This window comes from Anomaloglossus baeobatrachus, chromosome 8, assembly GCF_048569485.1.
Source record: "Anomaloglossus baeobatrachus isolate aAnoBae1 chromosome 8, aAnoBae1.hap1, whole genome shotgun sequence".
Taxonomy (NCBI): domain Eukaryota; kingdom Metazoa; phylum Chordata; class Amphibia; order Anura; family Aromobatidae; genus Anomaloglossus; species Anomaloglossus baeobatrachus.
The window spans coordinates 62,222,301-62,236,123 of NC_134360.1; the positions used below are offsets into that span (position 1 = coordinate 62,222,301).

At 47.4% G+C, this 13,823-nt stretch overlaps 1 protein-coding gene across 1 annotated transcript in view; it reads right to left on the reverse strand.

Moving 5' to 3' along the window:
- GGA1 (golgi associated, gamma adaptin ear containing, ARF binding protein 1) overlaps positions 1 to 12,770 on the reverse strand; it is a 111,399-nt gene extending 98,629 nt beyond the window's left edge. Inside the window, exons 1-3 of the mRNA XM_075321726.1 lie at positions 12,660 to 12,770; positions 5,130 to 5,214; positions 3,730 to 3,805 (exon numbers count right to left, since the gene is read on the reverse strand). Of these exons, the coding sequence (XP_075177841.1) occupies positions 3,730 to 3,805; positions 5,130 to 5,214; positions 12,660 to 12,690 (192 nt within the window). The 5' untranslated portion in view covers positions 12,691 to 12,770. The remainder of the gene's footprint in view (positions 1 to 3,729; positions 3,806 to 5,129; positions 5,215 to 12,659) is intronic.
- Positions 12,771 to 13,823: the final 1,053 nt, after the last annotated feature.

Consider the following 13,823-nt stretch of genomic DNA (forward strand, 5'->3'; position numbering starts at 1 on the left):
CTGTAGTCTAGTCATTCTAGGCGAAAATAGCCCAGACTAGCGACCGTACAGTGCAGTGTATAGCATACAAGCATAAATACACATGAACACTTCAGTACATGCAATACAAGCAGCATAGAAAGCCTGTGCCTTAGCACCCCTGCTTTCCTGCTGCTGATGTGTCGCCATCTAAGAGGGCATATAGCCAAAAATAGCGACCTATGCAGTGTAAGCATAAAAATACAAATGGACAACTGCGGTATTTAGTGGGGTCAGCACTTCAGGTGCCGCTTACCGCCCGCCTATAAGCGGGTGTGTGGTCGCCCTAGTCCTGTGCCTGGTCGCCCAGAGTCCGATCTCTCAGCTCGGACTGCAGGAATGGCTGCCGGCGTCCTTCTCCCGCTCGTGTGAGTAGGGGCGGGCCGTGGGCGTGCCCCCAAGTCAGAGCGGGAAACCGGCGTCCCACAGTGTCCAGTGAGAGGGCTGGAGCATGTAAATAAGGCTCCAGCCCTCGGCGCTGCTGATTGTACAGCGTCTCTCCCCTACCCTGATTGACAGGGTGGGGGCGGGAACGAAGCGGAGCTAGGCCGCAAAAGCCGGGGACTGGATTTATAAGCGCCGCCGCCGTAAAAGCGCGGTCGGCGCTAAGTCCCCGGCGCACTACAAGTCCCAGCCGCGCCGCCGCTCCCGGAGCGTCCGGCGCGGTAGTTCCCCATACATAAAGTCACTCAGCTAGGCTGTAGTGACTGTAACCCTTTACTGTCCCCGGCGCACTAGCACACCCAGCAAGTCTGGAGTGTGCTGTGCCTGTGTGTACGGGGACACAGAGTACCTGAATGGTGCAGGGCCATGTCCCTGAACGGTACCCAGCTCCGTATCCAGCAGGTTCAATGGGTCTGTGGATGGAGCCCGGCCTCAGGGCTTTGGGGCCGGTAAGATCCCACTTCCTCAGAGCCCCTCAGGGGGATGTGGAAGGAAAACAGCATGTGGGCTCCAGCCGCCGTACCAGCAATAGGTACCTCAACCTTACAAACCACAAGCGGGGTGAGAAGGGAGCATGCTGGGGGCCCTATATGGGCCCTCTTTTCTTCCATCCGATATAGTCAGCAGCTACTGCTGACTAAACAGTGGAGCTATGCGTGGATGTCTGACCTCCTTCGCACAAAGCAGAAAACTGGTGAGCCAGTGATCCCACTGGGGGTGTATAGCCAGAAGGGGAGGGGCCTTACACTTTTTAGTGTAATGCTTTGTGTGGCCTCCGGAGGCAGTAGCTATACACCCAATCGTCTGGGTCTCCCAATGGAGCGCCGAAGAAAATACAATTGAACACTTCGTCACTAGTGGGGTCAGCACCGGAGGTGCCGCTTACCGCCCGCTAAAAGCGGGTGTGTAGTCGCCAGAATCCCGTGCCTGGGTCTCCCAGAACTTGTCTCCCCTTTCCAGCTCAGCCTGCACACAGGAATGGCTGCCGGCGTTCTGTGAAGAGGGGCGGACCGTGGGCGTGCCTCAGAAAAAGTGCGGGAAACTGGCTTCCCACTGTGCTCAATGTGAGGGCTGGAGTATGTAAAGCAGATTCCAGCCCTCGGCGCTGACGTTCTGTACAGCGTCCCGCCCTTCCCCTGACTGGCAGGCCTGGGGGCGGGAACGAAACGGAACTAGGCCGCAAAAGCCGGGGACTCTAGTAAAAAGCGCGGCCGACAAATATGGACGGCCAGCGCGGAAGTCCTCGGCGCACCACAAGTCCCAGCCGCGTCGCAGTAAAAACTGTCAGCAGGGGCCGGCGCGGCAGTTCCCAACACACTAACTCCCTCAGCAAGCTGTGGAAGTGTGGCACAAGCGCGCAGCGCTATTGTCCCCGGCGCACTAACACACCCAGCAATGCTGCAGTGTGTGCGCGGTCTGTACGGGGACACAGAGTACCTTGGCGTAGCAGGGCCCTGTCCCTGACGATACTCCGCTCCATATCCAGCAGATTCCCCAGGGGCTGTGGACGGAGCACGGTCTCTGTGCCTGGAGACCGGTAAATCCCACTTCACCCAGAGCCCTAAGGGGGATGGGGAAGGATGCAGCATGTGGGCTCCAGCCTCTGTACCCGCAATGGGTACCTCAACCTTAACAAACACCGCCGACAAAAGTGGGGTGAGAAGGGAGCATGCTGGGGACCCTAGTATGGGTCCTCTTTTCTTCCATCCGACATAGTCAGCAGCTGCTGCTGACTAAACAGTGGAGCTATGCGTGGATGTCTGACCTCCTTCGCACAAAGCTTGAAAACTGAGGAACCCGTGATCCCACGGGGGGTGTATAGGCAGAAGGGGAGGGGCCTTACACTTTTAAGTGTAATGCTTTGTGTGGCCTCCGGAGGCAGTAGCTATACACCCAATTGTCTGGGTCTCCCAATGGAGCGCCAAAGAAAGTGAACTTCACGATGAGGTCATGATGATCAGCTAACACTAATAGCCGGGGAAGTTTCCCAATTCTGTTCATGCCCCTACTGCTCTTATTGGTTCATAGTTCAGAGGGGACTTGTCCTTTGTCTGTGACCCTATATAAACTGATCACATGTACCAATAAAGGAGAATTCTTTGACTACACCATATTAAGCAGTGCGTGCTGTATTGATTTCCCGAGCGCTCGTAAACCAAATCTTATTAAATTTGGAGTTCAAGAGGCTTAGAAGGAGGGTATTTCGTTCACAGCTTACACCCCAGTCTCAGTTTTTTTTTGCAGCCTATAACAGTTTTTCCACCAGGATTGCCCTGCATTTAGCTCCAGCCATCTTGACATGAACTCTGACCAGCCTCTGCTGAAGAAAAGCCTCCCCACAGCAAGATGCTGCCACCGCCATGTATGACAGTGGGGATGGCGTTTTCCACCAGACATAGCGTTTTTTTTAATTTACCCCAAAACTTCTACTTTGGTCTTGTCTGACCTGAGCATCTTCCTCCATACGCCATGTAGAGGACACAGCGAGCATGTGGAAGAAGGTGATAGGTCCATACTGATCAGGTACATTTTCTTGTGGTGAGATGACGTATGCTTTATTTTTTATCAAAACAGTGTCAAATAAGTAACCTATCTTATTTATATGTGCTATTACGATTCATTTACTTACTGCGGGGTATTTGCTCATTGTGTTGCCCTAGGTTTTGTCTGTCAATGGCCTCAGTATGAACATAATGCTACAGTATCGCAGTATATAGTTAAAATATTCAAAGTCAGCCATGTGTTACTACCTTCCCCATGTAACACCGACTGACAATGGTTTGGGGAGACAACCATCTACTGGGCATGTTTCCCAAACTACAGTCCTCTTGATTCCCAACAGATAGTGTTTTTAGGATTTCCCTATGATTGCACAGGTGAGAGAACCTTGCCAATTTTTGATGCCTTGATAATAATTCCATCACCTGCACAATATTGGGTAAATTGTGAAAACATGATCTGTTGGGGATCAGGAGGACTGGAGTTTGGGAAATACTGCTATACAGTCTGAAGATTGTCCGGGGACAAAACCATCTACCAGGCATATGCTGGTACCTTCCATATCTGTGACCCCCGAGCTCTCTCCTCGGTGTACGCCTGCACTGGGATCTACCTGAAGTCTGTTACCTGCAGGTGTCCTAACAGGATGTGTAGATTAGAGAAGACAAAGAAGTCTATAACACGAAGACATTTGCACCTTCCAGGTCTCAGACAGGCCGAATAATAAGAAAAGCTGTAACATCAGAAGTGTTATTCATTGCTCCTCACCGTCAGCGCTTGCATCGCTTCCCATTCTTGAGGCGACTGTATTTTGTGAGCCAGAAGTCGCGTTGCGAGCTGCGGCCTATGAGAAAAGAAAAAGTGCAAATTAATTCACAGCACAAAAAAATCAAACTGTAAGAAAGAGACCCGGCTATCTAACTCCAGCAATGGTCACAACTGCGTAATAGCCCCCCAATACAGCACCACCACTATGCCAGGCACCACCGCCCCGCTGGGTCCTTTAAGTTGCACATCGCCATCACAGCGGTCCCTTCTCTACTATATGGCACTACCGGCTCCTCTGTGCTGTATGGCGTCAACGGCCCGAGGGGGCCTCTCTGCTGTATGGAACCACCAGCCAGATAGGTTTTCTCTGATGTATGGCGCCACCGGCCCAACGGTTCCTGTCTCCTATATGGCGCCACCGGCCTGATAGGTCCTGCCTGCTATATAGCGCCACCTGCCTGATGAGTCCTGCCTGCTATATAGCGCCACCTGCCTGATGAGTCCTGCCTGCTGTATAGAGCCACCAGCCCGTTGGGTCATCTTTGCTGTATGGTACCACCGGCTAGGCGGGTTCTCTCTGCTGTATAGCGCCCCCGGCCCGATGAGTCCTACCTGCAGTATAGCGCCACCAGTCTGATGGGTCATCTTTGCTGTATGGCACCACTGGCCCAACGGGTTTTCTCTGCTGTATAGCACCACCACACGGACATCTCCTCTCTGCTATATAAACCCTAAAACCACCACCCTTGCCTTAACAGGTTCGTTCTGATGTATAAAACCACTGTCCCGATAGATGCGTTTTACTGTACAGCGCCACTGCACGAGGGGCCCTCCTCGCTCTATAGCGCCAATGCACGAGGGGCCCTCCTCGCTCTATAGCGCCACTGCACGAGGGGCCCTCCTCGCTCTATAGCGCCACTGCACGAGGGGCCCTCCTCGCTCTATAGCGCCAATGCACGAGGGGCCCTCCTCGCTCTATAGCGCCACTGCACGAGGGGCCCTCCTCGCTCTATAGCGCCACTGCACGAGGGGCCCTCCTCGCTCTATAGCGCCACTGCACGAGGGGCCCTCCTCGCTCTATAGCGCCACTGCACGAGGGGCCCTCCTCGCTCTATAGCGCCACTGCACGAGGGGCCCTCCTCGCTCTATCGCGCCACTGCACGAGGGGCCCTCCTCGCTCTATCGCGCCACTGCATGAGGGGCCCTCCTCGCTCAATCGCGCCACCGGCCTGACATGTCCTCTCTGTTCTATATAACCACAGCCCTTAACAGGTCCTCTGTACTGTAGACCACCTCCCTAACATTCCAAAATTGGGAACATTTTAATCTCAAGCAGAAAGAAAAAATTTTATCAATCCAGAAATTACACAATTGATAAAAAATAATATATTGATATTAACCCTTCCAGGTCTCGGTTGAGCTGATCACAAAAGGCTTGAACATCTTCCCAGTCCTGCTCCTTGTTCAGTGGATTTGTCGCCCGGTCTGAAAGATGAAAACACACAGCAAATCAAATCCCAGAAGAAACGGCCGCGGTATTGTAAGATATAAGTGAGGAAAGAACAAGGAGGAAACAAGAAGCCGGCACCCGGGATCACTCGGCTGAATGGGGAAAGCAGCTTGTCATGTATATAATGGATTTCCCAGAATATATGACAATAAGGGAGGTGCTCGAAACGCTAAGGTATAATCACCATGCGTGTCCTTCATTAGAAAAAAAGGGCAGCATTCACCCTGGAAGTAAAATGTACATATATTTTATTTCTGCGCAGCGTTAGGGTGGGGGGGAGTAAGCAGGCAACTGTGGAAAGACATCGCCCGTTTCGCACTGACTAGCGCTTCTTCTGGCCCCCGTGTGTGCACAGAAATATAGTATACGTGCATTGTACTAACAGAGTGACTGCCATTCTTTTTTTTTCTAATGAAGAACATATTTGAAAACACATATTAAGGGAGTACGACAATACGATCAAATTCAGCAAAGGCGATAAAATACATGTGGCGGCGCGGGGAACACGCAACATACACAACAGCAGCCGATTCACGCCCGATATTCACTTCTTACTGGTCCGAATGGTATTTCACACTTTGGAGTAAAATGTGTGTCTGAATGTCGCAACTCATCCCATAATATATGTTTTGCAAGAATTCTCTGGATGTATATTTCCTATATATCATTGCTGGTCACCACTGACGTGTACGGTGTAGTGTCTCCTACTGAGAGCCCGAACTAACCCTCAGTACTGTAATATTGTGAGAGACTCTTCATTGTACAGTAATATTGTGACATGGAGCCATCATCTTCCCTGTCACTGCACTACAATATCGTGACATAGACCCCACATCTTCCCTGTCACTGCACTACAATATCGTGACATAGACCCCACATCTTCCCTGTCACTGTACTACAATATCATGACATAGACCCCACATCTTCCCTGTCACTGTACTACAATATAGTGACATAGACCCCACATCTTCCCTGTCACTGTACTGTAATATCGTGACATAGACCCCACATCTTCCCTGCCACTGTACTACAATATCGTGACATAGACCCCACATCTTCCCTGTCACTGTACTACAATATCGTGACATAAACCCCACATCTTCCCTGTCACTGTACTACAATATCGTGACATAGACCCCACATCTTCCCTGTCACTGTAGTATAATATTGAGACATAGACCCATCATCTTCCCTGTCATTGTACTATAATATCGTGACCTAGACTCGTCATCTTTCCTGTCACTGTACTGTAATATCGTGACATGGACTTATCTTCCCTATTATTGTACTGGACTATCGTGACATGCACTGGTCATCTTTCCTGTCATCATCATCTTCTGTCACTGTATAGGAATATCGTGACAGAGCCTTGACATCTTTCCTGCCACTGTACTGTAACATCGTGACATGGACTTGTCATCTTCCATGTCATTGTACTGTAATATCGTGACATGGATTCATCTTTCCTGCCATCGTCATCTTTCGTCACTATACAGTAATATTGTGACATGGACGCAATATCTTCCTTGTCACTGAAGAGTAATATTTTAACATAAACTGGTTATCTTCCCTGTCACTGTACTGTAATGTCGTGACATAGACCCATCATCTTCCCTGTCACTATACTGTAATATTGTAACAGAGATCATGTTCCATCACCGTACTGTAATATTGTGACATACAGTACAGTGATGGAACATGATGGCTCTAATATTGTGACAGAGCCATAATGTTCCATCATTGTACAGTAATATCGTGACATAGAGCCGTCATGTTACATCATTCTACTGTAATATTCTGACATAGAACTGTCATTGTAATACAATGTTGAGACAGACCCGTCATCTCCCGTCACTTTACTATTATATTGTGAAAGACCAGTCATCTCCAGTAACTGTACTGTAATATTTGTCATATAGAACCATCACTGTACTGTAATAATGAGATATACCTATCATCCCCATCACTATAATGTAATATTGTGACATACAGTGCTGGCCAAAAGTATAGGCACCCCTGCAATTCTGTCAGATAATACTCAGTTTCTTCTTGAAAATGATTGCAATCACAAATTCTTTGGTATTATTATCTTTAATTTGTCTTCAATTAAAAAAAAATAATTTTGTCATAAAGCCAAATTGGATATAATTCCACACCAAACATAAAAAGGGGGTGGACAAAAGTATTGGCACTGTTTGAAAAATCATGTGATGCTTCTCTAATTTGTGTAATAACAGCCCCTGTAACTTACCTGTGGCCCCTAACAGGTGCTGGCAATAACTAAATCACACTTGCAGCCAGGTGACATGGATTAAAGTTGACTCAACCTCTGTCCTGTGTCCTTGTGTGCACCACATTGAGCATGGAGAAAAGAAAGAAGACCAAAGAACTGTCTGAGGACTTGAGAATCCAAATTGTGAGGAAGCATGAGCAATCTGAAGGCTACAAGTCCATCTCCAAAGACCTGAAAGTTCCTGAGTCTACGGTGCGCAGTGTCATCAAGAAGTGTAAAGCCCATGGCACTGTGGCTAACCTCCCTAGATGTGGAAGGAAAAGAAAAATTGACGAGAGATTTCAATGCAAGATTGTGCGGATGGTGGATAAAGAACCTCGACTAACATCCAAACAAGTTCAAGCTGCCCTGCAGTCCGAGGGTACAATAGTGTCAACCCGTACTATCCGTCGGCGTCTGAATGAAAAAGGACTGTATGGTAGGATACTTAGGAAGACCACACTTCTTACCCCGAGACATAAAAAAGCCAGGCTGGAGTTTGCCAAAACTTACCTGAGAAAGCCTAAAATGTTTTGGAAGAATGTTCTCTGGTCAGATGAGGCAAAAGTAGAGCTTTTTGGGAAAAGCCATCAACATAGAGTTTAAAGGGAAAAAAAAGAGGCATTCAAAGAAAAGAACACTGTCCCTACAGTCAAACATGGCGGAGGTTCCCTGATGTTTTGGGGTTGCTTGCTGCCTCTGGACCGCTTGACCGTGTGCATGGCATTATGAAGTCTGAAGGCTACCAACAAATTTTGCAGCATAATGTAGGGCCCAGTGTGAGAAAGCTGGGTCTTCCTCAGTGGTCATGGGTCTTCCAGCAGGACAATGACCCAAAACACACTTCAAAAAGCACTAGAAAATGGTTTGATAGAAAGCACTGGAAACTACTGAAGTGGCCAGCAATGAGTCCAGACCTGAATCCCATAGGACACCTGTGGAGAGATCTCACAATGGCAGTTTGGAGAAGGCACCCTTCAAATCTCAGGGACCTGGAGCAGTTTGCCAAAGAAGAATGGTCTAAAATTCCAGCAGAGCATTGTAAGAAACTCATTGATGGTTACCGGAAGCGGTTGTTCGCAGTTATTTTGGCTAAAGGTTGTGCAACCAAATATTAGGGGCTAAGGGTGCCAATACTTTTGTCTGGCCCATTTTTGGAGTTTTGTGTGAAATGATCGATGATTTGATTTTTGTTTCATTCTCTTTTGTGTTTTTTTTTCATTGCAAGCAAAATAAATGAAGATAATAATACCAAAGAATTTGTGATTGCAATCATTTTCAAGAAGAAACAGTATTCTCTGACAGAATTGCAGGGGTGCCAATACTTTTGGCCACGACTGTAGATCCGTTATTTTACCCGTCACTGTACTGTATTATTGCGATAGACCCGTCATCTCGTCACTAAACTGCAATATTGTGACAGACTGTCATCATCCCTGTCTATGCGCTGTAATATCGTGACATAGACCCATCAGCTTCAGTCAATGTACTGTAATATGATATAGACCCCTCATGCCATCACTGTACTGTAACATTGTGACATAGAGAAGACACCTTCCCTGTCACTGTAGTGTAATATTTTGATATAGAACCATCAAGGTACTGAATTATTGTGATAGACCCGTCATCTCCTGTCAGTGTACTATACTATTGTGACAGACACATCACCTACCCTCACTGTACTGTATATATTGGGATATGGAATCATCACTATGCAGTAATATTGTGATACACGTTATTTCCTGTCAATGTACTGTAATACTGAGATCTAGAACAGTCACTGAACTGTAATATTGTGACATTGACCTGTCATCTTCTGTCACTATACTGTAATATCATGATATAGACTAGTCATCTGCCTTGACTGTATTGTAAAATTGTGACAGACCTATCACTGAATTGTAATAATGTGCTATAGACCAATCACCTGACATCACTGTACTATTGTGACACACCGGCCATCTCAAGTCATTGGATTGTATTATTGTGACATAGACCTGTCAACATCCTTGTCATTGTAATATTGTAACAAACACGTCATCTTCCATCCGTGTAATGTAATATCATGATAAAGACTTATCTTCCATCACTATACTGTAATATCGTGACACAGACCAGTTATCAACAGCCACTGTTCTGTAATATGATATAGACCCATCATCTGCTGAAACTGTACTGTAATATTATGGCAGACCTGTCACTGTCACATTATTGTAATAGCATGGTATAAACTAATCTTCACTGTTACTGTAATATCGTGACATGGACTTGTCATCTTCCCTGTCACTTTACTGTAATATGACTTGGACTCAATATTTTCCCTGTCACTATGGTTTAAGATTGTGACATGGACTAGTCATCTTCCTTATGTTCTGCAATATCGTGACATAGACTCATCTTTCCTGTCACTGTACTGTAATATCGTGACATGCACTGGTCATCTTTCCTGCCATCATCATCTTCAGTCACTGTATAGGAATATTGTGACATAGCCTTCCTGCCACTGTATTGTGACATGGACTTGTCATCTTCCATGCCATTATAATGTAATATCGTGGCATGGACTTGTCATCTTCCATGTCATTGTACTGTAATATCGTGCCATGGATTCATCTTTCCTGCCATCATCTTTCGTCACTATACAGTAATATTGTGACATGGACTCAATATCTTCCTTGTCACCGTAGAGTAATATTGTAACAAACTTGTTTCTTCCCTGTCATTGTACTGTAATATCGTGACATTGCCCTGTCATCTTCCCTGTCACTGCACTGTAATATCATGACATGGACTCATCTTCTTCCCTGTCACTGCACTGTAATATGGTGACATGGACTCGTCTTCTTCCCTGTCACTGCACTGTAATATGGTGACATGGACTCGTCTTCTTCCCTGTCACTGCACTGTAATATCGTGACATGGACTCGTCTTCTTCCGTCACTGCACTTTAATATCGTGACATGGACTCGTCTTCTTCCCTGTCACTGCACTGTAATATCGTGACATGGACTCGTCTTCTTCCCTGTCACTGCACTGTAATATCGTGACATGGACTCGTCTTCTTCCCTGTCACTGCACTGTAATGTAATATCGTGACATGGACTCGTCTCCCTCCCTGTCACTGCACTGTAATATCGTGACATGAACTCGTCTTCTTCCCTGTCACTGCACTGTAATATTGTGACATGGACTCGTCTTCTTCCCTGTCACTGCACTGTAATATTGTGACATGGACTCGTCTTCTTCCCTGTCATTGCACTGTAATATTGTGACATGGACTCGTCTTCTTCCCTGTCACTGCACTGTAATATCATGATATAGACTCGTCTTCTTCCCTGTCACTGCACTGTAATATCATGATATAGACTTGTCTCCTTCCCTGTCACTGCACTGTAATATCATGATATAGACTCGTCTTCTTCCCTGTCACTGCACTGTAATATCATGATATAGACTTGTCTCCTTCCCTGTCACTGCACTGTAATATCATGATATAGACTCGTCTCCTTCCCTGTCACTGCACTGTAATATTGTGACATGGACTCGTCTCCTTCCCTGTCACTGCACTGTAATATCGTGCCATGGACTCGTCTCCTTCCCTGTCACTGCACTGTAATATCATGATATAGACTTGTCTCCTTCCCTGTCACTGCACTGTAATATCATGATATAGACTCGTCTCCTTCCCTGTCACTGCACTGTAATATTGTGACATGGACTCGTCTCCTTCCCTGTCACTGCACTGTAATATCGTGCCATGGACTCGTCTCCTTCCCTGTCACTGCACTGTAATATCATGATATAGACTTGTCTCCTTCCCTGTCACTGCACTGTAATATGATATAGACTCGTCTCCTTCCCTGTCACTGCACTGTAATATTGTGACATGGACTCGTCTCCTTCCCTGTCACTGCACTGTAATATCGTGCCATGGACTCGTCTCCTTCCCTGTCACTGCACTGTAATATCGTGCCATGGACTCGTCTCCTTCCCTGTCACTGCACTGTAATATCGTGCCATGGACTCGTCTCCTTCCCTGTCACTGCACTGTAATATTGTGACATGGACTCGTCTTCTTCCCTGTCACTGCACTGTAATATTGTGACATGGACTCGTCTCCTTCCCTGTCACTGCACTGTAATATCGTGCCATGGACTCGTCTTCTTCCCTGTCACTGCACTGTAATATCGTGCCATGGACTCGTCTTCTTCCCTGTCACTGCACTGTAATATCATGATATAGACTCGTCTCCTTCCCTGTCACTGCACTGTAATATTGTGACATGGACTCGTCTCCTTCCCTGTCACTGCACTGTAATATCGTGCCATGGACTCGTCTTCTTCCCTGTCACTGCACTGTAATATCGTGACATGGACTCGTCTCCTTCCCTGTCACTGCACTGTAATATTGTGACATGGACTCTTCTTCTTCCCTGTCACTGCACTGTAATATTGTGACATGGACTCGTCTCCTTCCCTGTCACTGCACTGTAATATTGTGACATGGACTCTTCTTCTTCCCTGTCACTGCACTGTAATATCGTGCCATGGACTCGTCTTCTTCCCTGTCACTGCACTGTAATATTGTGACATGGACTCGTCTTCTTCCCTGTCACTGCACTGTAATATCGTGCCATGGACTCGTCTTCTTCCCTGTCACTGCACTGTAATATTGTGACATGGACTCGTCTTCTTCCCTGTCACTGCACTGTAATATTGTGACATGGACTCGTCTTCTTCCCTGTCACTGCACTGTAATATCATGATATAGACTCGTCTCCTTCCCTGTCACTGCACTGTAATATTGTGACATGGACTCGTCTCCTTCCCTGTCACTGCACTGTAATATCGTGCCATGGACTCGTCTTCTTCCCTGTCACTGCACTGTAATATCGTGACATGGACTCGTCTCCTTCCCTGTCACTGCACTGTAATATTGTGACATGGACTCGTCTTCTTCCCTGTCACTGCACTGTAATATCGTGACATGGACTCGTCTTCTTCCTTGTCACTGTCCTGGATTTCACAATTCATGGCATGGATTATCGAGTTGATGAAGTTCTTCAGAGTCCACCTCTGTGTATGGGGGCGCCGAGTACAGTGTGCAGAGGCCCCTCCTGTGCCCGCAGCCCCCCACACCCGCACTTACTGATCCGGGCTTCCAGACTCTCCTCCTCCATACTCAGCTACGTCAAGAGCACTTGGACACTTCCGCCAGGAGTGAAGCATAGGTACGTCACGTCCGCCAGGAAAGACACACAGTCACGTTACTTCCGCCAGGAGAGACCCATAGTCACGTTACTTCCGCCAGGAGAGGTACACTAACACTTCATTTCCGCCAAAAGAAACACAGTTACGTCACTTCTGCCAAGAGTGACACATAGTCACGTTACTTCCGCCAGGAGAGGTACACTAACACTGCATTTCCGCCAAAAGAAACAGTTACGTCACTTCTGCCAAGAGTGACACATAGTCACGTTACTTCCGCCAGGAGAGGCACACAGTCAAGTTACTTCCGCCAGGAGAAGCACACAGTCAAGTTACTTCCTCCAGGAGCAGCACATGAACACTTCGCTTCCGCCAAAAAAGGCTCACAGTCACGTGACTTCCGCCAGCAGAGGCTCACAGTCACGTGACGTCCGCCAGAAGCTGCTCACACGTCACTTCTGCCCACAGCTCTGGTTTTGCTTTACGTGACGCCAAATACTTCTCGGCACGTGAGCAGTGCCGGCACATAAGTAGTTAATGCGTAAGACACGTGATAGGTGTGTCATTCTGTCATTGTTATGCCTGTGCCACGTGTTCACGCGGTCGTGCTGTAAAGGGAGAATGAGAGTGGCATCATGGGAGTTGTAGTTCTATTTCACTCCTGCTGGTATACAGAGGTGTGCACTGCAGTAGCGCAGAGCTTCCAGTGTGTACTTGGCTGGTAGATATAAATCCAAACAGGTGAGTAGTGATGGGCGAGCGCGCTTGATGTGCTCGGTACTCGATAGAGTATGCTGGCCTGGCTGGCGCTAAGTTCACGTCCCCGCCCCACGTTATTTTTCGTCTACTAAACATGCAGGGATTGCCTGCCAATCACGGTAATGTCATAGCCATCTTGGTTACTGGCATTAGGCCCTGTGCGCACGTACCGTTTTTTTTTCCCGCGGTTTTGCTGCATGTTTCGCTGCAGAAAATGTTCATAACATCTCTGCAGTGAATCACCAGCAAAACCTATGGGAAAAAAAAATGCTGTGCGCACTATGCGGAATTTGACAGCTGCATGTTTTGCTGCGGGATTCCTGCAGCAAAAACAATTGCATGTTAT